Source organism: Alosa alosa, chromosome 6 (genome assembly GCF_017589495.1).
Source record: "Alosa alosa isolate M-15738 ecotype Scorff River chromosome 6, AALO_Geno_1.1, whole genome shotgun sequence".
Taxonomy (NCBI): domain Eukaryota; kingdom Metazoa; phylum Chordata; class Actinopteri; order Clupeiformes; family Clupeidae; genus Alosa; species Alosa alosa.
Genome location: NC_063194.1, coordinates 9,946,219 through 9,972,084, shown reverse-complemented (window position 1 = coordinate 9,972,084; position 25,866 = coordinate 9,946,219). Strand labels below are relative to the sequence as shown.

The 25,866-nt window shown below is 44.5% G+C and overlaps 1 protein-coding gene across 6 annotated transcripts in view; it reads right to left on the bottom strand.

Moving 5' to 3' along the window:
• The window catches only part of LOC125296055 (F-actin-uncapping protein LRRC16A-like), a 61,905-nt gene extending 41,649 nt beyond the window's left edge, over window positions 1-20,256 (bottom strand). For all 6 annotated transcript variants that reach the window (XM_048245703.1, XM_048245708.1, XM_048245705.1 and 3 more), the window contains exons 1-3: window positions 19,834-20,256; window positions 16,972-17,069; window positions 1,048-1,098 (exon numbers count right to left, since the gene is read on the bottom strand). In XM_048245703.1, coding sequence (XP_048101660.1) covers window positions 1,048-1,098; window positions 16,972-17,069; window positions 19,834-19,873 — 189 coding nt within the window. In that variant the 5' untranslated portion in view covers window positions 19,874-20,256. The remainder of the gene's footprint in view (window positions 1-1,047; window positions 1,099-16,971; window positions 17,070-19,833) is intronic.
• Window positions 20,257-25,866: the final 5,610 nt, after the last annotated feature.

Below are 25,866 nucleotides of genomic sequence, written 5' to 3'. Positions count from 1 at the left end.
CCGTCCATCTGGATTCAATACAGAAAAAATCCTGGACTCTCAAAGTCTTTCCATTTTTAAGAAGCTTGTTCTGCATTTGCTGAGTAAGTTGTGAGGTTTTTGTCCTCAAATTGCAAGGAGTAGAGAGCAGCTTCAACATGCAGCATCAATGTACATGCTACAGTCAAGACGATAAGCAGCAGTATGACTATGGCAATGGCCACACCTGACCATTTTATGGCCACTCTACGGATTTATGTCATGGGTGGAGTATGTCAGTGTCACATGGTCACTCAGGGTCAGCGGGTTGCTAGGTCACATGACTGTCTGCTTGCGAGTTGACCCCAGAGGGTAATGTCTGTCTCAGAGCAAACGAGCATCCAGGACTGGTCAGCTCCACTCAGGCAGTCTCCACCTTCCCACTAATCCCAGCGGGAGCGAACCGACGAAGGGGATAATCTCAGAGGAATCCTCCACACCAACTCTGCTCAGGACATTCCCCCAGGCGGTCTTACAGAGAGACTTACCGAGCTGTTTTCAGTAAGCAAACAAATAACACATGAACACCCCCCACCCTTACAATCAATAATTGCAGTTATACTGCATACAACAGATTTCCAAGTTTAAAATATTGTATTTCTGCAGTCAAGTGCAATACTATGTAGTGCAATGTCCAAAATATAGCATTTCCTGCATATGAACTGCGAATAATTCCTCCAAAATAGTTTTGATAGTCAGAAAACAGCAACTGTTTTGACACTTGAGTTATTTGTGGCAGTTATTTGTTGTAAGGGACAGCTTCACAGCTTTAATCATTCACACATAACATACAGCCACCCAGCAGGCACGCAGACATCCCTCCTGGATCTACAGCATCCTGACAGAGGCACGATGAAGTAGGGCCCCATAGATATACCAGTACACCAGCCCATATTCATGCAAAACAGATAGTGAGGAGGCTACGCCGGTGCTTCAACAGGCGCAGATAAGGCAGGCCTGTTATCTGCTTGTGTAGTGGCTCACTCTGTGCTATTGTGCTGACAAGCCTACCAGGCTGAGTGGTCTTACCTTGGAGGGGATGCGCGCGGTGAGGATGTAGGCCCGATGAGAGGCAAGCGCCTGTGGAACGGAAAGAGAGAGGGGGGGGGGGGTGTCAGTGTCATTGCTAAGTTGTATATCACAAAAACATGACATTATGGCTGATAAGAGCAAACTGAAACCATGAAGGGGAAAGCAGCGTAATCAAGGTGAGTTGTAAGTCAGGAAACACATAGAAAGAACATCATGAAATATTCAAGGCCACACACAAAGCTTATAAGGTGCCTCTAAAACGACATCGCTAAAATGTGTACAGTGACCTTGTATGTATGTATCTCTATGTCTCTCTGTATATGTGTGTGCGTGTCTGTTGAGCGTGTGCATTGTGTGCAGTTGAGTTTTATCTCATGGGTCCATTTTGATTTGATCTTCAATAGGAAGCGCCCTACAGGATTGCCTTTTTCCATCCAGACAGTAAGTTACACAGAGCTGCAGAGGATGAGCTTTCTTTACCCACTGGTCTAACTCCAGCTTTTGGGGGAAATAACACGAAAATACCTCAAGAAAAAACAGCTGCTCTTCAAAAATGCATCATACAGTACTTGCACGACTGAACATCTGGCAGACAATAAATAGTCAGTCAAATGTTTCGTCTTTCCAGTTACTCACTCAAATCATTTGATCTATTTCCATGACTACATTTTGAATCATGGTGCATAATTAGCTTCAGAAACATAATTTTTTCGGCTCAAATGAGGTCATTCATGCAAATAGGAACCTTCCCAGTTTAGCTCCTGCCACAGGGCTTCTTCGCCACTTCCTAGGAACGGGCTCGAAACGGCAGCGGACTCTGAGATGATGATGTGGCCGTGATGAGTCACGTTTGTACCTGAGCAGGGCCATCTCTGACCCAGAGTCGGTTTCTAAATCCCATCTCTAATGTGACAGACAGAGTGAGAGCCATCTCTGACCCAGAGTCAGTTTCTAAATCCCATCTCTAATGTGACAGACAGAGTCAGTTTCTAAATCCCATCTCTAATGTGACAGACAGAGTAAGGGTCCACACTGGAACAGACAGCACAGCACTCTGTGGAAATCCACTGTAGAAGGTAGAGCTGCAGATCTAGTTATCTTCTGGAAAGAAAATGGCTCAAAACTGTCTTTAAAAAACAAATCACTGAACCCTGTAAAATTACTATTTAATAATAATGTGCATTACATTTGCCTACACACTGAGACTAGTGTTTGAATCTTTGATTTGTCTCACAAAACAGTCTGGTGTGATTTCTCTATCTATGCTAAAGACTACAATAAAATTATGACTGAACTGAGCTCTCAATGTGTGTGTGTGTGTGTGTGTGTGTGTGTGTCCACATGTTTTCCAGGATTCTGCACTCTTTCAATCACAGGTTGTCATAGGAAATAACCTGCCAAAACATGAAGCATAAACACAGCCATATATTCTGCAGCTCAGTCACAGACTATTAACCAAAAACACCAGTCCTTTTGTGTCCTGCCAACATCATGATGCCATTGTGCAAGACAGAATACAGAAAAACAAAAGTGTGTGCAAATTGTGACAATCATTCTTATTCAGAAAATGTGTACACATTGACTGAATTGTGCTAGCGAGAGAAAGAGAGAGAGACAGAGACAGAGAGAGAGAGAGAGAGAGAGAGAGAGAGAGAGATGGACACAAATGGCCACAGCTGGTGGGTCATGCAGGTGTTTTCGTCCCTCTCCCTCCCTCTCAGAGATGAGTGCAGGGGTTCTTTACGTCAGTTCAGAGCTTTGGCCCCAGGGAGCTGCCAGAGCCCACTGTCCCGGTCACTCCACATCTTCCACAACTACCACAGACCTGTGGAGCATCCCTGCATCACTGGGATACCTGTTCCTCAGGTAGGAGGTTGTCTCCTCCAGTAATGGGGAGTAAAGGAGAGTGGGGGTAGTGCAGCTTTGATGAAGCCATCTCCTGATGTGTTCCCCTACTGCAGAGTTAAGGAATAAATCTGAACTTCCTGATACAGTTATGCACCAGCAGCATATCAAGCCACCACCGAAAGCCCTGAGCCAACCACGTCTCCCAGTGCCTGCATGAGCTCTCCCTTAGCCAATCACGTCCCAGCATCTCCAGATGGCAGCAGTGGAGCATGCTCTGATACTACCATGTTGGCTTGCCTGCATAGCCCAACTGACCAAGCCATCCTTAACCTCATCAGAGGAAGAACAAAGACTAGCGCATACAAGTGAATGGACTGGAGCGATGACATTAGGAAAAACGAGTGCATAAAATAATGAAGTGTGTGTGTGTGTTTTCTCTGTGTGTGTCTCTGTCTGTCTATGTGTGTGTGTGTGTGTGTGTGTGTGTGTGTGTGTGTGTGTGTGTGTGTGTGTGTGAGAGAGTTTGTCTCTGTCTGTCCCTGTGTGTGTGTCTCTCTCTTTGTGTGTGTGTGTGTCTCTCTGTGTGTGTGTGTGTGTGTGTGTGTTTGTCTCTGTCTGTCCCTGTGTGTGTCTCTCTCTTTGTGTGTGTGTGTCTCTCTCTTTGTGTGTGTGTGTCTCTCTCTTTGTGTGTGTGTGTGTCTCTCTCTCTTTGTGTGTGTGTGTGTGTGTGTGTGTGTGTGTGTGTGTGTGTGTGTGACTCGGTTGGCAATGCAAAGGCCCATCTGTCTGTCTATCTGTCGGGCAGTACAGCCTCCTACCCTCACTCTGCACCTCATTCCCACTCCCACCGTCAGGCCTGCACTCTTCCATGTCGGTGTTGGATCAGTCAGGCAGTCTGCTGATGGCTATGGCAATGACATGCTAGGACATGGGACAGAATACAAAATGCCCTAAATCCTGCAAAGATTAAACTTGGGAGCGGAAACAATTTTCTGCTTTCCTGAATTGCAATGATAAATCAATAAATGAAAAAAAACAAAAAAAACAGGGGTCATCAGATTGATCGGTCACATTTTGTGACGACCAGTGCGGTTTGTGTTTCTCGCTTTCACGGCTATTCCCCTCTGGGCTGAGCTCTGACGGCCATATTGTGGGATAGTGTTGCAGTTCAGCTGAGGGTCCTGTCAGGAGGGACAGCTTGCAGCAAAGGGAGCACAGAGACACCAGCTCACCTCATGCTGCTTTTGCCAAACCACTGACCTGGAACCAAGAGACCCCGTGTTCTGATGTACAGCCTTCCCTTCACTTGACTGACTCAGATCTGTCTCACCAGGGTCTGTCTGTCAAGCGATTCCTTTCCACTACCATCCATCAAGTCAGCTGTGGGTGACCCAATCTGTGACGAATTACTGCACAGTGCACGGATCTTATTAATTCGTCTAATTACTTATTAATGCTGAATCACTGAATTTAAGAGAAAGCGAAATTAGATAAAAATGGAAATATGATCAAGGCTGTGGAATATTAAAACAATATACAGAAAACGTCCCATCTGCATTGAGGTTGGATTAATCAAACACTGTGGCTGCAAGAACAGCGCTGAGGTTTAATTGCTCTAGCACTTTATCTTCATAATCTCCTGTCAGGCCTCTCTCAAACAAATAACACAAGAAAGGACGGAGACCATTGGGCATCTCTGTAATGGTCTGCATTACAGCTTTATGTATGTAGAACTCACAAATCAATACCCTGGAGGGGGGAACCATTCCAACCATGTCCAACTCTGTTTAATTACACTCTGTCTGTTCCGCTGAGGGGAGATTAGGTTGTGTGGTGCTCGACGTTCAAGCCTAGTGATCACCCACGCTCGTAATTGCACGCAAGAGTTTGAGCACTGCTCTTCCGTCGTGCCGTTACGCAAACGACGACGGAGGAATGACGAGGCCGCTCTGCGGTGTTCTCGGGCGCCCTCGGGGCAGTGACGGGGAAGGCGAGAGCGGGAGGATGTGACCTTCGCCCTCGGGCAGTGCAGCACACCCATCCGTCAGGCCAGTAGTGACTGGCCCGAGCCTGCGTGCGTGGTGAGGCAGGCACACAACATGTCTGCCCATATGTCCTTCTCACTTACTTACAGTACTTACTTAGTCCTCTTCGCCCCTGAAGGGGCATAGAGCCTCCACAATTCGCTCTCCACTTGTCTCTGCCCATATGCCGTTCTCATGCGCACGTCTACTCCTCAACCGCTGCTGAGATTTGGGGCAAGACACATGACTGACCAGGATGACTCATTCTGGCTACCATGACCACGATTAACAAAATGAGCTAAATAAACAGCGTATTCTAAAACCAGTTCCTGAAAATCTTAAACACCACGTAAGCATACATGCCCCACCCTGTGTCCAGAGAGCACAGTCACTGACTCCAGAGACCAGTCCAGAGAGAGAGGGAAGGCAGTGACGCGGGCCTGTTTGGGGGACCCCCCCCCCCCTTCTGTGCCGTACCGTGCCTGCCTCTCCCCTGGAGCTCTGACAAAGCTCTGCTCCTCCTGTGCCGTGCATCTCGCTGGTGCTCCCTCGTCTCGGCTGCTCGCGGCACTGCTGCACATTAACCTACTTACGCAGGGGGGCAGCTGTGACTAACGCCACACGCAGGATCCAGACGGATGCGCCTCGCCTCGGTGTCTTACACCCCTCCACACACACACACACACACACACACACACACACACACACCTTTGTTTGGGGGAGACAAACGACGGCAGAATGAACGCACTTCATGAAACATAACAAACAGTCAGACAAGTAAACACGTTGCTGATTGTTGTTGTTGTTGTTGTTGATGGTTGATGTAGGGCTATGCATAATAAATTGCATGATATTAGCAGGGCAATTTGACTAGCTGTGCAATGAGAGACAATCGCAATTAGTGCAGTCATTACTTCTATGACCATTTCACCACACCACAATGCTCCATCAGTTCATGTGTGTTTAAACAGCAGATAGTCACACACTCATGGGAGTGACATTACATCTGTCTTCTAGGCAGCATCTGAGGAAAGCCAGCCACGTGTTCCTCTGAGTATGCATGCATACATAATTCCTATTAATTTTCCCATTCATCGAGACTCCAACGCAGCACATACCGCTCATTTCCCTTAAAGACAGCCTCTCATTTCCTTTACTCTCACCACCAAATATAACACAAGCAATTGCACAATTACAGCACAAAGGCCTGTAGGCGTAAAAGATGGCGTTAACATTTGCAAGATATTCATAGCAGCTAAATAAGCCCCTGCAGGGTAACAAATTAGAGCTCTGCGACATCCTTTTCAAACTAGCTGACAAAAAGACAATGCTCATAGCTGTGGAGATTGTGGTCCAAATCCAATGGCAATAAATTCAACTCCCAAATCAGGGTGCTGGCAGGCATTCCAGCACAAGCCAATGAAGTATCTCTACCACAAATATGAATGTGAACAAACAATTTCAATATGCAGAAAGTAAGGGTAGCGGACGGAGTCTATTCTTAGACCAGACTGCGGGACTGTCTTATCTCACGGCTGGCACGTGCACTGATAAAAACGTGGCTACGAGGATCAAACACACTCTGACTAAGTGTTGAGGTGTGGCCAGGCAGGATAAAGCCAACTGACCGTGAGCACTGGTGACACTGCCCCTCCCTGAAGTGTCAGTGATGGAGATGGTCTCTTCCCCTACGGCGGCACGGCAGTAGCCTCTTGCTGACGCGGCAGCTTAACCGAGCAGCGTGGTGGACAGCATTCTGCCTCAGCAGCGGCTTCCTCTGCTATACTGCGGCCTCCGCAAACACTATAGGGTTCTAGAGCCACTGCAGCTGAGCTGAAAACATGTATGGTTCTAAAGACACCACCGGTTCTAATGTCACCAAAGGTTATGGGGTTATGCTAGTGCCTCTACACTAGTGCTGATAATTGCTTACTGCAAACAAGCTTTCAGAAATCATACGAAAGCTCTGTTTCTTCAATATGTCAGTTTCAGTACATTTTCAAGCACTTGCTGATAAAACTGAGCATTTTGCCTCCCGCTCCATTTCCAAAGGGGCCTTATCAAGAGCCAAGCATGTCAGTCTAACCATAGGCCTAGACAAAGGAGCCAGCCTCCCTACACTCACACACACACACACACACACACAAACACAGGCTCGTAACAATAGGGGGTTTTTGCAGATGGATTTTCCCATTGCCTGGTGCTTCCATCCATGACACATCCACATGCCCCCCTCCCTTTTAACAGCTATTGGTGCGCACACACACACCCACACACGCATGCACGCACACACACACACACACACGGTAGAGTTTGGCCCGCTGCCAAAACTCACAGCCTCACAGCCCACTGCAGTGCCCTCTTACTAAGAACAGGATGAGGATGAGGAACATACTAATAGACGGCGCACAGCTGTGCTGTACTGTACACACGTAAGTGTGCCCTCATATCCCTGATCACTCTGATGGATGGCACCGTTTCCTGAAGAGCTAATGTCTTCTAGGGCAGGTCCTATGAGATGAGCGCCGGCAGCCCTGATAATGTAGAGGCTAATCTCAACGTGCGGAATATCGCATAAACGGCTTTTGCTCCGCCACAAACCCACTCCAAATTTCATTTCAATTTGCCTGCCTCTGTGTCTGGGCTCAGGGGGAGATTTATTTATGAGCTCAGGAGATTAGACAGGCTGGCATATGCCACAAAAATCTGGACTGGTCATTAATGGCCAGGGTGGAGTTTTAGCACAATCCGAATTTCAGGTTAACATATTGCTACTCAATGAAGCAGAACAATGTGTATAACACTGACCAAATACAACAACCCTTTACTCCTACTCCAATGGATACGATTAGATGTTTAAAATGGACATTTGCAACATTTATCACAACTAAAATCAAACATTTCTTCCTGTACTAAACATTTTTCATTAAACTATAGGGGACTCTTTGAAATTAGGACTCCTACCCTATGACGGTTTAACATGCTAATCTAAAGGCTAGCACCCATCCCATTGATGGGAGGAGGACTGATCTGACCCATAGTTGCAGCACGCTAGTTTAAGACCAGTAATGGTGCAGCCTCGCACGCTTCCCTGGGAGAAGAGACTGGAAAACGCCGGCTGGGAGGCTGATGATAAACATCAGCTGCAGGACTCGCAGGACTCACAGGACTCTCCCCCCCCGCCCCAAGCAATCAGTGGCCACTTCAGAGAGCACACAACACACAAAACACACAACACACAAAACACACAGCACACATGCGCTTTCATCTGCAGGCTGGCACACCACACAGCGCCACGGGCCGCACCCAGACCAGCTTCCCTTGCTCCCGCTCCCCTGCCCTCGCAACCGTTCACATGGCACAGATGACAGGATAAGAGGCAGCTTCCACTGCTGCAGCTCCACACAGCCAGAGACAGGCCAACACTTACCCGCTGCACAGAGAAGCAAAAACAAGGAAACGCAAATCTGGGGGGACTCCAACAAATTAGATATTAAAATCAGATTATCTGCCACTGCAATAAGTCATTCTCAATTAGTGTCCTGATATTGATGTACACTACATATACATATACATATATATATATATATATATATATATGTGTATGTGTGTGTGTGTACAAAAACAAAGACAAGAATTTCTGGTTACGTTTCACTGAGAAGTGTTTGCCAACTTGTGCGCGGCTTTCATGTAAGCACTAGTCCTTTTCAGCACCTGCACACAACAATAGCGACGCTCTAGATTGCTCTACCACTAAGCCAGTGATGTCAGTCCGTCACAGCCGAGAGCCTGCCAGAGGGGGATCAGCAGGTCGCACGCTGCTGCCCAGTCATGGCTGTCTCTATTGTGCTGACCTCAGCCCATCAGTCACTTTCTTTCAGATAAAGACTGTTGGTGTGGTCACCGGGAGCTACAAGATGCCAGCTTTTGGAGTTCATCTTGAAGTGTAGAGAGAAACAAAAGGTCCTTAGTTGTACACAATCGAATAGTTTTCATGAAATAAACACACCTTTTCATACATAACCAAGAATTACAATCTTCTGACTTGCCTTGCTATACATACATGAAAAGAAGAGAAGAGCATTCTCACACACTAAACCAAATACTCTTCCCATATCCAGACATCTCTGGCAGGTCCAAACACATGAACAGAACAGGTGTCTCCACATAGGCCTGCCTCACTGCTTACACACACACAGACAGACACACACACACACACACCTACCTGGCATTGCCCCAACCTTCGCAGAGATGACAGAGGAGCGCATTTCCCTCAGGCAGACGACCAGTCTGACACACACAAAACTGTCTGCAGCCATTCATGTTCCAGGGCTTGTAAAAGACAGTCATGTAAGGACTCCAGCCATGCATGTTTTACATGTCTTCTGAATGGACCTCTAAATGTATTACTGCTTAGCTCCCACTTCCACAGAAACATGGTTTCTGACAAGCCATACATAATAAAGACAAAGACTGGCGCTTATGGTACGTGGGAATCAATAAAATAATTCATAAAGGGGCAAAGGTTTACATGACGGGCAGCAATGTTGACCTCTCTCGTAATAAAGATGTATTGCAAGAAGTTCTGGAGGTAAAACATAATCTCAAAATTTACAGGCTAAACAAATCTTAATAAATCCATAGCTTATCAAGTGATGTGTAAACTGTGCTTTGTCAAGCTCTCCATTCGGTTCATAGACAGCAAATCTTTTCTCCACTAGTGTTGACGGGCAATAGAACAAACAGGGGTTCATTAAATTATTATGAACAGTAGTCAACCACTGTGACAGAAAAGCACACCACATTCAGCAGTGCTGCTGCCTCAGTATGTCTGCATATCATTCTACTGACCCTGGACCCTTTCACTGCTCTGGGGGGGAAGAAAGAAAGAGAGAGAGAGAGAGAGAGAGGGAGAGAGAGAGAGAGAGAGAGAGAGAGAGAGAGAGAGAGAGAGAGAGAGAGAGAGAGGAGAGGGGGTGTCAGTGTCATTGCATCATTGTGTCACCAACACACAGACAGACAGATGAAGACAGATCTAGAGAGCCAGCACACACCACATTTGATAAACATATTCAAGCAGGAGGAACAAACCCCCAGTGCCCTGCTCTGCTACCCAATTAAACCCTACAAGCTGCTCTCTTCATTCTGGGCAAGTGTTACTGCACGCGCCTGAGAGTCTCTACACGCCCAGCAGAAAGGTGCGCGCCACGGCTAGGAGGCCACTACATCAGAAGGGAGGATACTGAGAGAGTAAATAAAGGCTTGCCAGAGACTGAATGGAGACACAATGGAGATCTTTGACTATCTACATGTTTACAAAACATTACCATACTAGGGAGAGGAGTCTTGGGAGCTGGAGATTGTACTTTCTTTAAACATTAACGTTATTCCAAAATAATAACAGCCCATTTTGTATCAAATATGTTTATTGTATGGTTCAGAATGTGATGATCTGTGAAGCTTGTTTTACCAAAGAACAGTGGCTGGATAAAAACTGGGGACAAGAAAAGAACAACCTCTTGAAGAAGGATTTAATGTTCAGAATCACCACCTACCAGGGCACTGAATAATCACCATGAGCTTAAAACTCACCATGACTCAGACTGGAAAAACTGTGTGTGTGTGTGTGTGTGTGTGTGTGTGTGTGTGTGTGTGTGTGTACTGGCTCACATTTTTGTGCACTTCTCTCAAACACAGGGAGGCTAAACTTCAGTCTGAGCCCAGGCTGTGATTTTACATCATGGAAACTCCTGATAACACAGAAACATGATTTTATTCCTCTCCTGGAGAGCTGAATATTTTCTGGACATGTACCACCCTCTGTGTTGCTGGTAATGCTGTGGTATGTGCTTCAGTTTTATTTCTAGTCTTCCTTATTTTAGCTCTTAAACAGGATATATAAAGAGTGAACATGTTAAGTTAATTGCATGCCATCTCTTACTACAGCTGTAACTGCAGAAGAACAATAAATATTTCATGAAAAAAATGACATTTAGCTGCTAGTGAATTCCAGTGTCTCCACGTCTTGAACAGTCAAGAGAAGTAAATACTTGGGAAATGGGGATGTACAGACTAGAAAGAGGGAGATGTGAGCTGCCTGATCAAAAAATCCTTTACTAGTGCACTCCCTGGAGTCATAGATGAAAGGAGAGAAACATGAGGTGTGTTTCCATGGTAAGAGCAGCAGCCAAGCCCTTATGAAATGTGTAGACAAATAAACGAGAATTCCTTTTCTAAGCAATTAGCAAATGAGATTTCCTTTTGAGATTTCCTTTTTAAAATAATTTACTAAAGCATGTGATGAGCCAAGGATTAGATCAATAATAAACTTGAGAAGTTAACCTGTCTTTGTGTCAATCACTGAGGTTCACAGTATGTTCCTTATTGGTTTAATGTCTTGTCTTTACTTTTTAACCGGTGTGATGAATCAGTACAAATCACAGACCTCCTTCATGTCAATGAGCTTACTGCATCCACCAACACACATTTAACTAGAAGGGCACTCGGAGAGCTCAGAACTCTAACGAGGCTGAGCACTGTGCCTTGCATCATCGGTGAAAGTGAAACTGAATTACTCTAGGCGCCCCATGAGTCATATCTGCACCAAAATGCTAATGGGTCTTTCCTTGGCCCATGCCCCACCTTTCCAAGTTTCATTACAAAAACAAGCCAGTAGCTTTTGTATAATTCCGCTGAGACGGATAGACAAACAAACCAAACCAAAATGATTATGTCCTTCCCAGAGGTAAATATCACACAGATATGTCTGAGTATTTGGGACCTTACTACTGGTGTTGCTGCATCCAGCAATTTACAACAGTGATCAAATCCATGTACGGTTCTCTTCAGGCACAACACTTGTGGCATAACTGGAAGGATCAAATTCAAACAGTGAATTCAAATTCAAAGTGAGATCACACTAGAGATCTTGAGTGTGGAGTGAATCTAGAGAAGGAAGCTACCTCTTTGGAAGCCGAAATCCAAATGAATGCATATGTGCATGTGTGTTTGCTGTAGACACTACCCCACCCCCCCAGGGGAGCTTATTAGAGGTGAATGGGTATGAGGCTGAGCTCAGCGTGGGGAGGGAAACCCAGCCTAGACCTGAACCACACCCACACCAACGGCCAGCTCATAGGAACAGTTGGTCCAGCCCCGTCTCTGTTCAAGCCTAACCTCCTGTTGCTAAAGTAACATGTCTAAATCAGAGATCATTACAAGCTATCTGCAAGTGCTAATTGTAAGAGGATTTGAATTTTAATTGGATACAACGCTATAATTTGACTAACCAAACAAACCATCTCCCCAGGGGTAACTGATTGAAATAACGATTAGGTTCAGTATAATATCTCATAAATCTGTTGGTTTATGCAAATTACAGTAACTGCTATGGCTAGTCCACCCACAATAACGGAGGTGACAGCCATGCACATGTGATTAAATAATGAGTGGTGAGAAAGTGAAACTTCATTTACTTTAGACTTCTCACTTACACTGAAAATTGATATTATGACTACATTCTTAGTCAATCATTTCAATATGTGTGTATCTATTCCTGCATTGTTCTGATCCTTGGAACACTCAGAGTATTGCCATTCTGCAGTTAAGAATCATTGCTGCTGTTGCAGGAGAGAACACAGGCCTTCATAACATTTAAACAGACATTTATTAGTAACCAATCTGCTTGTGACATTGCCATACTGTCTGAACTGTAATGTCTTTTCAGCACTTACTCATGTGACAAATGACAGATTGCCACCAGTGACACTTCCTTTAAGCATGACCACTAACTCCATGTCAGTGGCTCAGCCAGCAACCCAGTGTCCCTCTACACACATCCTCTGTGCCTGATATAAAAACCGGACAGCCTTATCACACCAACCAGCAACGGCCTCCACTTCTCTAGGCGTATGTTTGGCATTGGGACACCCTCACAATGACCCTGTAACACACAATGACTGGCAGGCTATCACAGCACACACGGACAGGTGAGGGGTCCTGGGATGTGCGGGTAGGTGATCCTAAGCACAAGACCGCTGGTTGGCCCTGTCTGCATGCCTCTGGAATCTATGCCATCAAGTCAAGACAGGCCGAGGTCGGAAGCGGAGAGCCCAACACACAAGTGTAGAATTTAGCATGAGACCCCCCCTCCCCACCCCCTGTCACACACTGACATATACACAAACATAACACCCCTGCAGGCATGGACATATAATGAGCCAGTGGACTACAGAGTAGAGAAAAATACATTGAACAAGAAAAGCCCAATCTATGTTTTGTCCTCTGTCAAGGAAGCACCACTGGGTGGGTCTAGGTCGAAAGCACAGCAAACATCTGATGCTATGTTTTTCCACAGAATTTCAACAATGTGTAACAACACTGTTAATGTTAAAAATGCAGGCTAATATCAGGATTGAGTTGCATAAATCTCTCATTTATTCTCCATTCCTAGTTCAATCTCCATTCCATTTCACTTTTTTTTTTAATAATGTGCCAGCTCTTATGATGTATTATAAAAGCCATTTGTCCTGGGTTGGGTTGCCTTGATAAATTGGACAACCAGACAGGCTAAGCTTATACAGAATAATCACTGGCTGGCCATTAATCACAACCAGCACCCCTATTAGTGTACAAAAACACAAACAAATACAACTCTAAGTGAAAAGAAGGGGATCTGAGGCGAGATGTATCCCTTCCTCCGTCTTTGCGGCTCAGTCTTTCTTTTCAGGTCTGATTCACTCTCTCCATGTGTCTGTTTCGTGGAACCTGCAGCGGTACAGACAGCAGGGGCTGACTGTTAATGAAAGGCAGCGCAGGGCTTTCCTCTGGCAGACACCCCCCCACACACCAGCCGCCATAATCCTGCGTCTCCCCGCGTCTCCTCCCAGGCCTGGTCCCAGGGGATGCCTTGCTGATGGAGTGGAGTTATTAAAACATCTGTTTCCCTGATATCTGCGTCCGAAAGGGCTTTAGGCAACCAACAAGAACACATTTCATCTTTCCATGTCCTACTGAAGACATCCATGCTTGCCTCGGCTTAGGGGTTTGTTTGAGTTTTATTGTAGGTGCTTAGAGAAGCTTGCTCTGTCAGAGAGTGATTAGTGGTTATTAAGGCATTGCCTTCCGAATACGCCAGACACGAAGTAAGAAGAGGCAGACTATTTTATTGAACACATGCTGTCGAGCAGTGCAGGAACTATGGGTTCAATCATCTGTAGAACACAATATCAATAATATAACAAGTATAAGTATATATAATCCTTACTGTTTCTAAATATTGCTTCAAATAAATTGAAATTTCTGTTAGTAACTGCTCAATGTGTGCAGCTCAACCTATTCTAGGATGGGAAAGAAACAATGCAATGTGGTTTCATTACAAATAGCAGCACCCTATGATCAACCTGTCCTGGAATGAAAATTAGCACACTGGGGTGCCTTCAAAACAAGACAAATGACAGCTGTCACTTCAGCTTTCTTTAAGTAGTAGGCCCAATGTCTTAAAAGACAGCTCATGACAATAGCTCATACTGTGTCTTCCCACAAACCCCAGCTCCTTACACAAGCCCAGTATAGACATATAAATTCATATCAAGTAAAATATGTTACTAATGCTAGCATTTAATCTTAACTTAAGTTCAATTGCCGTGGAATTTAATAGAGAATCTACAGTTGTGGTGGCTATTAGAATGAAAAACCTGCTGGCTAGAGTATCCCACCCATAGCATTTTAATAATACAAAAAGCAAGTGCAGAGGGCACACCTCCAAGACAAGAAGGCTTGGCCAGCTTTAATGCTAGCCCATCCATTAGCCCCATTTTGTTCTTCGGAAACAGTGGACAGCAGTCTCAAGCCAATCAATTGTTTAAATTAGCTAATTAAATGCAGGCTACACGCAGAGTTGGCCCATATGGAAGATCATCTGGATCAGGGATTGCTGCGACCTGAATTCGAGGCTATGGCCTGTCAATGTGCCACTGAAGAAAGAGAATACAAACAGGAGTCTCCAGAGAGACCATTTCATTTTATAGCTAAAACTGATGCAGCAGGATAGTGACATGAGATGGGAACCAAGAGGAGGATTCAAATATGGGGGTTCCAGTGGGGGATCCAGATCTCAGATGTTTCCTTGCTCTTTTTTATCACTTCCTCCCAAATGATTCTCTCCACCTCTGAAACAACAAACACTCGGTTGCCATTTGTTTGTTCGGCCTTTCAAGCCGAGGACCCCGGCGAGCATAGTACTCCTATGGTCAGAGAGTCCCACTCATGGAATTCTGTGTCAACTCCAGGGAAATTCCAAGGATAATTTTGCCACTTTTCTTTTTTTGTGCTGTCTGAGAGTCCCTCCTACACACAGCAGGGTTTGTTCTGCTTCAGTGACACAAGCCCCAGCATGTAAAAGCACTCCAGTCTCCGCGTGGGAGGCCTGACCATATACAATCAATCAGAAGTGTGGAAAACTCAGCCCTGGTCCACTTAAAAGGAGTCCGTTCAGCTGCTAGTACAGATATTTCAAGGGGCTCAAGTCAACACCATCTGTTGATGTGTTCTTCGACCCAATACAGTAAAATTATTATAAATCTGTTAGCTGTAAGCTCTGGCTACTCTCTGTTTATGAGCAGCATTATGACAACATGAGGGAGTGAGAGGAAGCTCCTCACCCACTGACCTCTTTAGCACTCCTGTCGTAGCACAGGCCTGTCAATCACATGACACACACACATACACACACACACAGGTCAGTTCTGTCCTTATTATTATCACTGGGGTTCCATCACTGTTACGGGGCTCACTAGTGTGCTGATATGAAGTAACAGAAGAATGGCATTCAGTGACAGCGAGGTCAAGCAGGTTTTTAATTACATTTAGCCAACTCAGCTGCCTGAACGGGAGACTTCTTACAAACGCAGAGCAAGCAGGATCGGAGCAGCACTGGCTCAGAAAGTGCTCCGGTGAGAGATTTTGAGTATCCTTGATTCCTTCCAAAGCCCAGCACTGTGAGTGAATAAGCAACACAACACCCCCAACACACACTTCCCACACACCCCACACACTCATCCCACACACCTTACCTATTCCCAGCAGCAATCAAATGCAATGTTGACTCTGCAGGGCCTGCTGAGGATTCCTCTGATAGTGTGGACTGGGTGTGACTATGCCACAAAAGAACAGGAAATTACACACCAGCTGCTGTCCTCTCATGTAAAATATGTGGGAATAAATATTGGCTTGAGATTGTGGCAATCATTTCTTGTGAATGTCAATTTCGCTCTGACCATTTGTTTGATATGCGTGTGCTTTGTTCCCATAAATAAATACAGACTACACAAACACTTTATAGACATGTTGGCTTGATTAAATGTAATAATCCAGACAGTTTAAAGAACAACTATTAGCAATTACTGCTTAGCACATCTAAAAGCACTTAAAGTGAAGATAACATCTGGATGGGGTGCAGTTATTCCACTGTCATCCCTAACAATGGCTATATCAATGGTCATCATGAACACATGATTAAGTGACACTTGTAATCAAGCTGAAGCCTGAGTGGCTACGCAAGGAATAGCTGGTCTGAATTTGCCTTTGCTTGCTGTCGTCTTTGCACTACCTTTATTCATAGACAAGCACAGGAATCATCAAGAAAGGCCTAACCATCTCAGACCACTCAGATAAAAACAATGCTACAGGCATGAAGTGTGAGGATTGCTGGGTAAGCACGTTAACTGTGCCATCAGTCAGATTTCCAGACCATTACAAGCCTCTGTGACCCCAACAACAGTCTACAGCACAAACAGGCTCATGGGGGAAGAGTGATTCAACGGCCATCACTTCCACCACCATCACTTTTGCCTTCATGTGAGCCTACAGGGGTTGGGGGCAGAAATGATGGATGAAGGCGAGATGAAAACTACCCGTGGAGAAAGATGAAAAGCCTTGAGGAGGAACAAAGAGATCACCAGGCATAAGCACAGAGTCACAGGGAGACGGTGCGCTGCGCGCCGCAAGTGACTCTGAGCAAAAGGAGAGAGGAAGGAGACAAGTGACTTACCAGGACTCTGTTCTCCACCTTGTCCCCTTTGATCTCCAGTTTAACCCTCTTCTTCACGGACAGTTTGATCTTCCTCCCCACTGCATCCTTTATGCTCTCTGAGGACGGGAGAGGAGTAGAAAGAGAGTGAATCAACTTGAAATGAGCAATTGCTCTGCAGCTGCGTCCACAGACGGTCTTTCTCTCTCCTTCCATCTCTGGGTATGCAACTCAGCTGCAGACATCAGGCATTCAAAATACATTGTATACCCCTATAAGACACTTAAATGCACACGCACACAAGTACATGTTGACAAACACTGAAATACAGGCACAGACACTATACACACACAAAGAGAGAGAGAGGGAGGGAGAGAGAGATACTGGCATTTCATGTAGGGAATGCATCCCTGGTGCAAATATTCACTGCACTAATAGCTGATCCTGTTGAAAATGTCCCTGAAGTGACACTCTCATCAGATGTTCAGTTACACTAAAAATGAGTTTGATCATTTACCATATGCTGTTCATTCTAGTGTGTTAATTAATAATGGCAATACTGACAAACATTAATTAATTTCCTCATTTCAGCCAGTCCTTGTGGATCAGTTTTTAAAGCCAGCTTTCTGTCATTTGAGAGTTTGCCTCTCCAAGAGGAGCATTAGCATTCAGCTCATGGCTAGAAGATTGGTGCCACCACCCCGTCATATTAGCCCCCGGTTCCACCCCTCACATTGATTTCACACCCCTTTCTTGAAGTTCTGTCTGGAAGTAGGACTGGCTTCACCCCAAAGTGGGTCATGTCACTCATAAAGCACCAAAGGCTTCCTGGGCCACATGAGGCCCACATGCAAAGGTCCTCTGCTGCCCCCCCCCCCCCCCAAGCAGGCGTTTGACCACTAAGACACCCTATGAAAACAGCTGACTTTTCAGCTGTAAATGGCATCTCTCATCTGCGTATGAGAAGGCTCCATGTCAGCAGACAAAGACAAAGTTGTTCATGCTGCTTAGCTCGTTCATGCTACTCTCTCTCTCGCTCACACACACACACACACACACACACACACACACACACACACACACACACACACACAGCCCAGGTGTGCTGTCCTGCATGCATCCTCTAAGCTGTCTCCAAACAAAGCTCCTCTGCTCTGCTGCAAGTGGGCAGACCTCTGTGGCCGGCCAGACAAACAAAGCATCCACTTTCTCTTCCCCATCCTACAGCGGAGCCGTGCTCTGGCGCTAATTGCGCTTTGTCAGAACTCCAGCGCTTGCATTGCAAATGAGACCCTCTGTCAACCTCTCCGCTGCACCTGTGTGGAGAGAGACTCTGCCACAAGGCGGTTGGCGAGGCAGCCAGGAGTGTCTCTGGGGTTTTTAGTGTGCCTGATGCATGAGGTGCATCCCACTGCCAGGAGTGTCACAGTATTAATCATCACAATGGCTGAATGAGCCGCAAGGTCCCTCAGACATAGAGAATCTGTGGATGGATACATACAGTGGACTATCCTAGAGTATATGGAGGCCATGAGTGTCACAGTATTAATCACCACGATGGCTGAATGAGGTGCAAGGTCCCAAGGGTCTGCAGATACACACAGTGGACTATCCCAGAGTCTGTTGAGTGAGGTAAAACCTCTTCCCTGTCCTACTCAACATAGACGAGTCATGGCATGAGCAATGGTTGCAGAGGGGATTTCAGACTAGTCTTCCAACCATCACCTCTTCCTATTTCATCCCATACCCAGGAGGGATGGATTACTGCACGGGCCTACTGGGCCCAGGGGCCCAAGGTGTCAGGGGGCCCTGAAGCCCAAGCCTTTGCATGGAATCATTGCCTCAATATCAACAAATCAGGATGTAGGCTATGAATCTGATTGAATTTCGTATTGGCCATCCCCAAAATCCACCAGAATACAGGAAATCACATCAAACAAATCCCCCCTCCCTCCCACATATACGACAATTAGTGGGGGGCCTTTATACATCTGGGCCCAGGGGCCCGAAAGTTCATAATCCGCCCATGCCCATACCTACAGTAAAAGCATTTCTGAACACTGGACAGGTCAAAATGTGGCCAATTTTCAGAGGTTGAGAGCAATTCAGAGGTTCATCAATCTAATGGGATTCACAAGCCTACAATGTGATAAAAGTCTAGACAGCTGCGTTTTGATGCGGGTATGAATCTAATACATAGATGGATTCACTGAGACACGAAATTACAGACTTTAAAATTAACTTTCAAATCAAATCATTAATATAAGGTTTCGATGGACCTACTAAAACTAAGTGTAATTAAGCATTTTCCTCAACATAGCACAAGAAAGGAAAAAGAAAATTCAGTTACACTATGTTGAACTGTACTGCTATGACTTACGCACCGCTAATGTGTATTGTTCTCAAGCCGTCCGTGGCTTCCTATCAGCATTTTTAACGCTGTAAGAGTATGAACTGCTGTCAAACCCGTCCCATGGCGCTACACGACCTAAGTCTCAATAACACAATGGGGGGAATTAGTAGGCTATAGGATAACGTTAATGTGATGAAACGGACTGTAAACACTAGCGATAGCATGCCATATAGACACGATATTTGTAGTTTTCGAGATAGACTATACTCCCTACTTTTACAGAGAGACGAATGCTTAATATGCAACAAAGACAGTTTCAGATAGATCAGTCAGCAGACATTTGTAAGCTGCCCATAGCGCGCACGCATTGAGCAAATCTGGCAATAACTGAAGATTCATTTTTCAAGATCTACGGAAACTTCTTGAAAATGACTACAGCAATTTCACATCAGTTTAAGTAGAAATAGTAGCCTAGGATTATTCAACCATGTCCGGAGACGTGCTACAAAAATGTTTATACGAACGCTTACCAAGCATTTCTTTGGGAACATCTGATATTTCCTCAGTCATCCTGGACTTCGTTGTCGGTAATTATATCCACATGAAGATTATCCTGACTTGACTGAAAGACAATGCGCTCTGGAGATGAACAAACATATAACGGAGTAGAATGTGGAGGTAGGCTATTCCCCTAGTGTTCGTTCAATCGGTATCAGGTGCCGCTTCGGACACTTTACATGTCTCCCTCCCCCTGCGATGTCGGTATTATATATCCACGTTTGTCGCGTAGCATGTCCTTCTTTCAGTCGGCTTATGATGAATTCGACGAGGAAAATCATGTATTGAGTGATAACCGGAGACCGAGAGAAGGAATCCCCCGATTAAGCTTCGGTAGTATTGTAGGCTCACCTCGCGAGAATGAACCGCCCGGAAGACTCACACACCCTCCTCATTCAAACCCTCGCCTCACCGAGCCAGTGATAACGCGAGCCCTCCAAAGGACATCCGCCGCAGCGCATATCAGGAGACAAGGCGACCCTGAGTCACTGAATCTCCAACACTGAACGGCAATGGGAATGTTCAGACAGTGACATCTGCTGGCTTTCGTCTGAAATCACACAGTTGAGTTAATTAGGCCTACTGCCCTGACGAAATCTATCAGTATTGGTTCTTATTAGGCCTACGTGCTGCATTCTGTCATTGTAGTTCTGTATTCCACAAATACCCTATACTTGAAAGGGGAATGCAAAACCGTTTTTAGGGTTGCGTAGGAGAATAAAGTGTCTCATTCTTCTTGGTAACATTTTTCATCAAACATAGCTTCATGGCATGGTGTCTTTCACTGTATGTCACAGATTCTCTGAAGGATTAGGCAATGATTGGGATGGTGTAGGCTTGTGGCATTACCTGTGTTAGATGTAGGCCTACACTGTGCTGTTTCAAAAACATTTGGCTTTATTGATAGGATTTAATGTTGATCTGCTAAAATCAGGGGAGCCGCAGGGGGGTGCTCTAAGGGCCCAGCACTGACAGAGAGTAGGCTATTATTAATATAATTAATACTATAATTATTTTCTGTCATAGGCCCACATTTTCTATTTATATTCTATTATATTGTGGTAATGTGGTGGCAACATGGGGCGTAAGCTAACTGGCTCATTTGTTTTGTGTTTGTGACGGACTGTGCCTAGGTTGATGGTGGTTGGCTAGGGTTTTTATGGTTATGGTTCAGTCCACATCAACGGGACGGACCAACCTAGCCAACCTAGACCATACCTAGGCTGGTTAAGAGTATGTTGGGTATTGGATATTTCAATGTGGTAATATGGTGGCAGCATGGAGGGGAGTGTCTCTAGGACGCTGGTTTCACTGTTAAGCCTTCATGAGGTGTCATGGGCCTAACTTAACGAAACATTGGTGAATGAGGGTGCCCACTTGATAACCCCAATGACATGCCCCATACTATATACTGCTGTTGGATGGGCCATTTGTCTTGTGTTTGTAATCATTGGTTGGCAGATTTGTGGTTAGCGTGCTTTTTTTAAAGTTAATTTGAGTAGGGGCTTTTGAATGTGTTTTTACCTTGGATTTTGGCACAAGGGATTATAACATATAATCCTGTGTTTTAAGTTCTAGCAGCACCCCTGGCTGAAACAATGCCTTTTTGCAACACTCCAAGAGCAGAGTTTTAAGGATACACTACAGTAGCTCTCCAGATTGCAGATTGACACCTGCACCCACATTTCAACCACTGAGCTTATATTTTTCAGGGTGCCCTCTGTAAATATCTTCCACAGATGCTTGGACTGCAGGACAGACCTTTTCTGTAGTGTGGTGCTACTTTCTCCTAATGGAACCAGCTGCTCTCCACCTGTCATCGAAACATTTTGATATTTTCTGGGCGAAGTATTGGAATTATTGTCTCTTTAGTCTTCATTTCCTCTGCTATTCACAATCCTGGCTGAATTTGTTGGCACCCTTACGAATATTGAAAGAATGTTTCATCTTGTCTCTAAAAGTGATGAAATTCAAAGCCATTTTCTTGTATAACTGCATGCGTTTGGTATGCAATAAAGAGTAAATCAAAGGAAGTTTGAAAAGAGATCATTAGTAAATTATTTTAAGTATATATTCTAAAATGGCCCGTACGGATTTGTTGGTAACCCTAAGAATATGATACATTATTGGATTAAAGTGATGTTATTCATTCATCTCATCTAAATGGAGAAAAGTAGTTACTCTTCAGTTTGGTACCATTGTGATCAGAAAGGAAATTATAGACAAGCATAATGAAGTCTATCTCCAAGCAGCTTGACATTCCTGTGACTAGTTGCAAAGAGGAAAAGAGCGATGAGTCAAAGAAAACATCCAAGAAAAACTCCAAGGTCAGGGTGTCTGATCACACCATCGGTCACTTTTTGGACAACACTGAGCTCCTTGGAGGACTCAATTGTTGAAAGGAAAAATAGCCAGACAGGAATTGGCTAAAATGCATATTGTCAAATCCTTCTGGAGAGATGTCCTTTGGACGGATGAGACAGAGATGTTTTGGCAAGTCACATCAGTTCTGTGTTCACAGATGAAAAAATGGAATCTGTGCCTTTAATCTGTGCAGGGCACAATGAAATCTCAAGACTAGAAGGCATCCTGGAACGAAACATGCAGCCCAATGTCAGAGAGTGCAGTGCCAGTCGCAGGTAATGGACTCGCGCCAACAGGATAATGACCCAAAGATAGAGCATCCAAGAATGATCAAGTAAGCAACGGCGGACTATTCTGAAAATGGGCTTCTTAAGTCCAGACCGAAAACTCTTTAAACATCTCAGGAAAGGACTAAATCATGCAATCAGCAGATGGACTTGAGACATCTGGAGCAGTTTGCACAGAAAGAGTGGTCAAAACTATCTGTTGTTAACTAACAGATGTCTGTTGTTAACTAACAGATGTCTGATTCAAAGCTACAGAAAGCATTTTTTTAAGTGATTGCCTCTAAAGTTTGTTCAACCTTGCGCAACATTTGTGTGTCAAAGTATTTAAAAGAAAAATTGAGTTCTTTTCTTTTGTTTGCAGAAGGGTACCAACAATTTTAGCTGCATCTGTATGTACTTCTATATAGGTATATATATTTATCAAAACACCTACATATATCTTTAACCAACACCCAACATCAACACTCTGTAATGATATGCTTTTAGTTGTAGTAGGGCATTAAAAAATACTACATCTTGCACTGTTAAAGCCTACATTGTCATTACTGACGGCAAATCCTACCCACTAGATGGCAGTACATATTTATGTTGCATTTACTTTGGAACGAGAAGTAGACGAAACCATTTGAGCTCAGCAGCAGCTCAGACAAATTGTGGTACTGAGGAGAAACTCTCAGAGGAGCAATTTGTTTATTCCTACTGTATGTTTTACCTGTCATCGAAACATTTTGATATTTTCTGGGCGAAGTATTGGAATTATTGTCTCTTTAGTCTTCATTTCCGATTCTATATTTTAAAACACATGGTATTCAACTTTAACTGATATTACATGTCATTTAAAAATATAGCCTTTTGTGAATTTACTACAAAAACACAGTGATAAATCATTACATAACGGGAAATGCATACAAAATGGATGATATTCTTTCACTGAAATGCAGGAGGAAAAGTTATTATGTTCAGGAAGATATTATGGATAATGGACAAGTCCATATTATTTACTGGTGGTCAGCAATGTTCTAAATGACTGACTGACATTTGATATTTGTATTGAGATCAAGTGGAGAGATTTTAGTGATTGTATGAATGACACTTTGTATTTTTTCTCTGGCATATGGACAGGTCAACCTCACACCCATGTTTGGGTCTCTGTCCGTCACCCTCTGACTCAACAGGTGCCCTCTTGAGAGGGGAAGAGTTCTGCCTTACGTTGGGAGAGACCTCTTTTTCCACGCTCTGCTTATTTATGAATAAGAGAATAGTGAGGATTCATTTTGTTTGAGTTCAATGACATTTTCCGAGACGGAAAGCTGGAAAATGTTACTTTTTCGATGTGTGACATGTGCTTTGTCCCAGTGCTGCTGCATGTCTGTGTGAAAATTGGCTAGACATCTGAGGCTCTTTCACTGAACTGGAAAATTTTCAAAACTTCAGCCTTAGTGACAACCAGAGCCGATGCCACAGTCTTATGAATCGGTTTCACTCTTTGTTCAAGAGAGTGACAACACACCAAATCTGACCTGTGTCCTTTTTTTGGACCTCACATGATACCTCAATTTAGTTTTGGAAAGTCCTGTGAATAAAAATAAAACTGTTGGCACTTCCCCTCCTCAACATCCAATCACTCCAAGGACTCACCAACACACAAACACTTAGGAACAGTGTATTTCCAATTTTCGGGGAAATGTGATGGAAACAGACAGCCTCGTGAGCGAACATCGAGTCGGTAGTTTTACGAGACTAAATAGTAAAATATAATGCGACTTAGAGAGCGAGAGAGAGAGAGAGAGAGAGAGAGTTGAAAGCCTTTCCAAAGCCCTATTTTATATATGACCTGAACCTTGCTGTTCTTGTAATTTCTTCAAGCTGTCCCTGTCGCTTCCAGTCAAAACATTAAGGCCTTTCTTTATTTTATGTCTGTGGCCTGCCCACTCTCTGTCTTTCCATAATGCATTCTGCACTTGTCTGGCATGGCGTCAGGTGAATTGGTGGGTTGAACAGTCTGTCCTGGATTTGCTCTCAAGCATCTGGTAGACATCTATGGCAGTAGAGTGACCAGGGACCTACTCCCATTGGACTCTCAGGCTCTGCGCAAACAAATGGTCCCACTGCTTCTCTAGCATTTTAGTCTTTAGCATTGTCAGTATACTTGCTGATATTATCAATATGATATCAATACACTGAGGATACAAGAGAAGATGTGTTTATTGTATTATGAATCATGCCTTGGATGTGAGTATGCGTGTCACTAACTTATGTAGCTCAGCTTTGCAACCACCTTCATCCACTATCAATCAAACATGGGATCCACACAAACCTTCCTGCGGTGGCTCGGTCCTGTTCTGTGGATCATCATAAAAGGGATGGGGAGGTGCTTTTTAAGCCGCTCGGGTAGTGTATGACACTGTGAGCTGCCTGTATCCAAGTTCAAAGGACACCAGGAATAGCTTCAAGGGAGGACACTCCTTCTATGTGACTCAGTGAGTGCATACAGTGAGTCATTTGATCGTTTGTTTGTGTCCCTGCAAGTTATTCTGTGAGAGGATGCTAAAAGTGACTTTCCCCCTTACTGACTCACCGTATACAGTGCATACGTCTCTCAGCACGTGAGCGTGGCACCTCATAAGCGGAGCCGAGGAAGTCTCCGATCAAGGCACACAAGCTTGAGTTTGTGCGTGCCTCAGGAGGTCATCCAGCGTGCATTTATTTCAGGCTTACCGTGTCTTTGGGAAATTCTACTTCACTGTTTGCTTCAAGTGGAATTTCCAAAAAGCAAAGAAATAAACATTGGCCTCCTTAAAAACACATACTCAAAGAGTGTGAAATTCCATTCAAAGTCAAGAATACACTGAAAACATACAGCATTTGCTGCAACACCTTTGATTATTTTGAATGGATTTGGCTAACTACTAGATGTTTTAGACCCATGACAAGATTTTAATACTATTTTAATACTATAATAGTGTTAAGTGTTAGTTTGGCCTTTCCAGTGCTTCCACTGTCTTCCTCTGACGCCTTTCAGCAGTGTTGTTTGAGCAGTGTTAATAGGGGTCACTATCTGAAGTACGTCTGTGTGGATAACTTGCATTACTTAAGCCTTAAGGTCAGGTTCTGCTTTTGTGTTGGTTTGGTTTTTCTTGGGTTCCCTTTTCTCCCAGTGTGTCCCGAGCATGAAGCTGCATACATACTGTAACATCAGGGCTTCGTGCCTCAAAACATACAGTGTACCTCAAAACATACAGTGTACCTCAAAACATACCTCTCATGCAAATTCTCAGTCTATCAGTCTACACATAATCTTACTGAACACATAACTGACATGCTATTCCGCCCACCTCTATACAAATTCATATA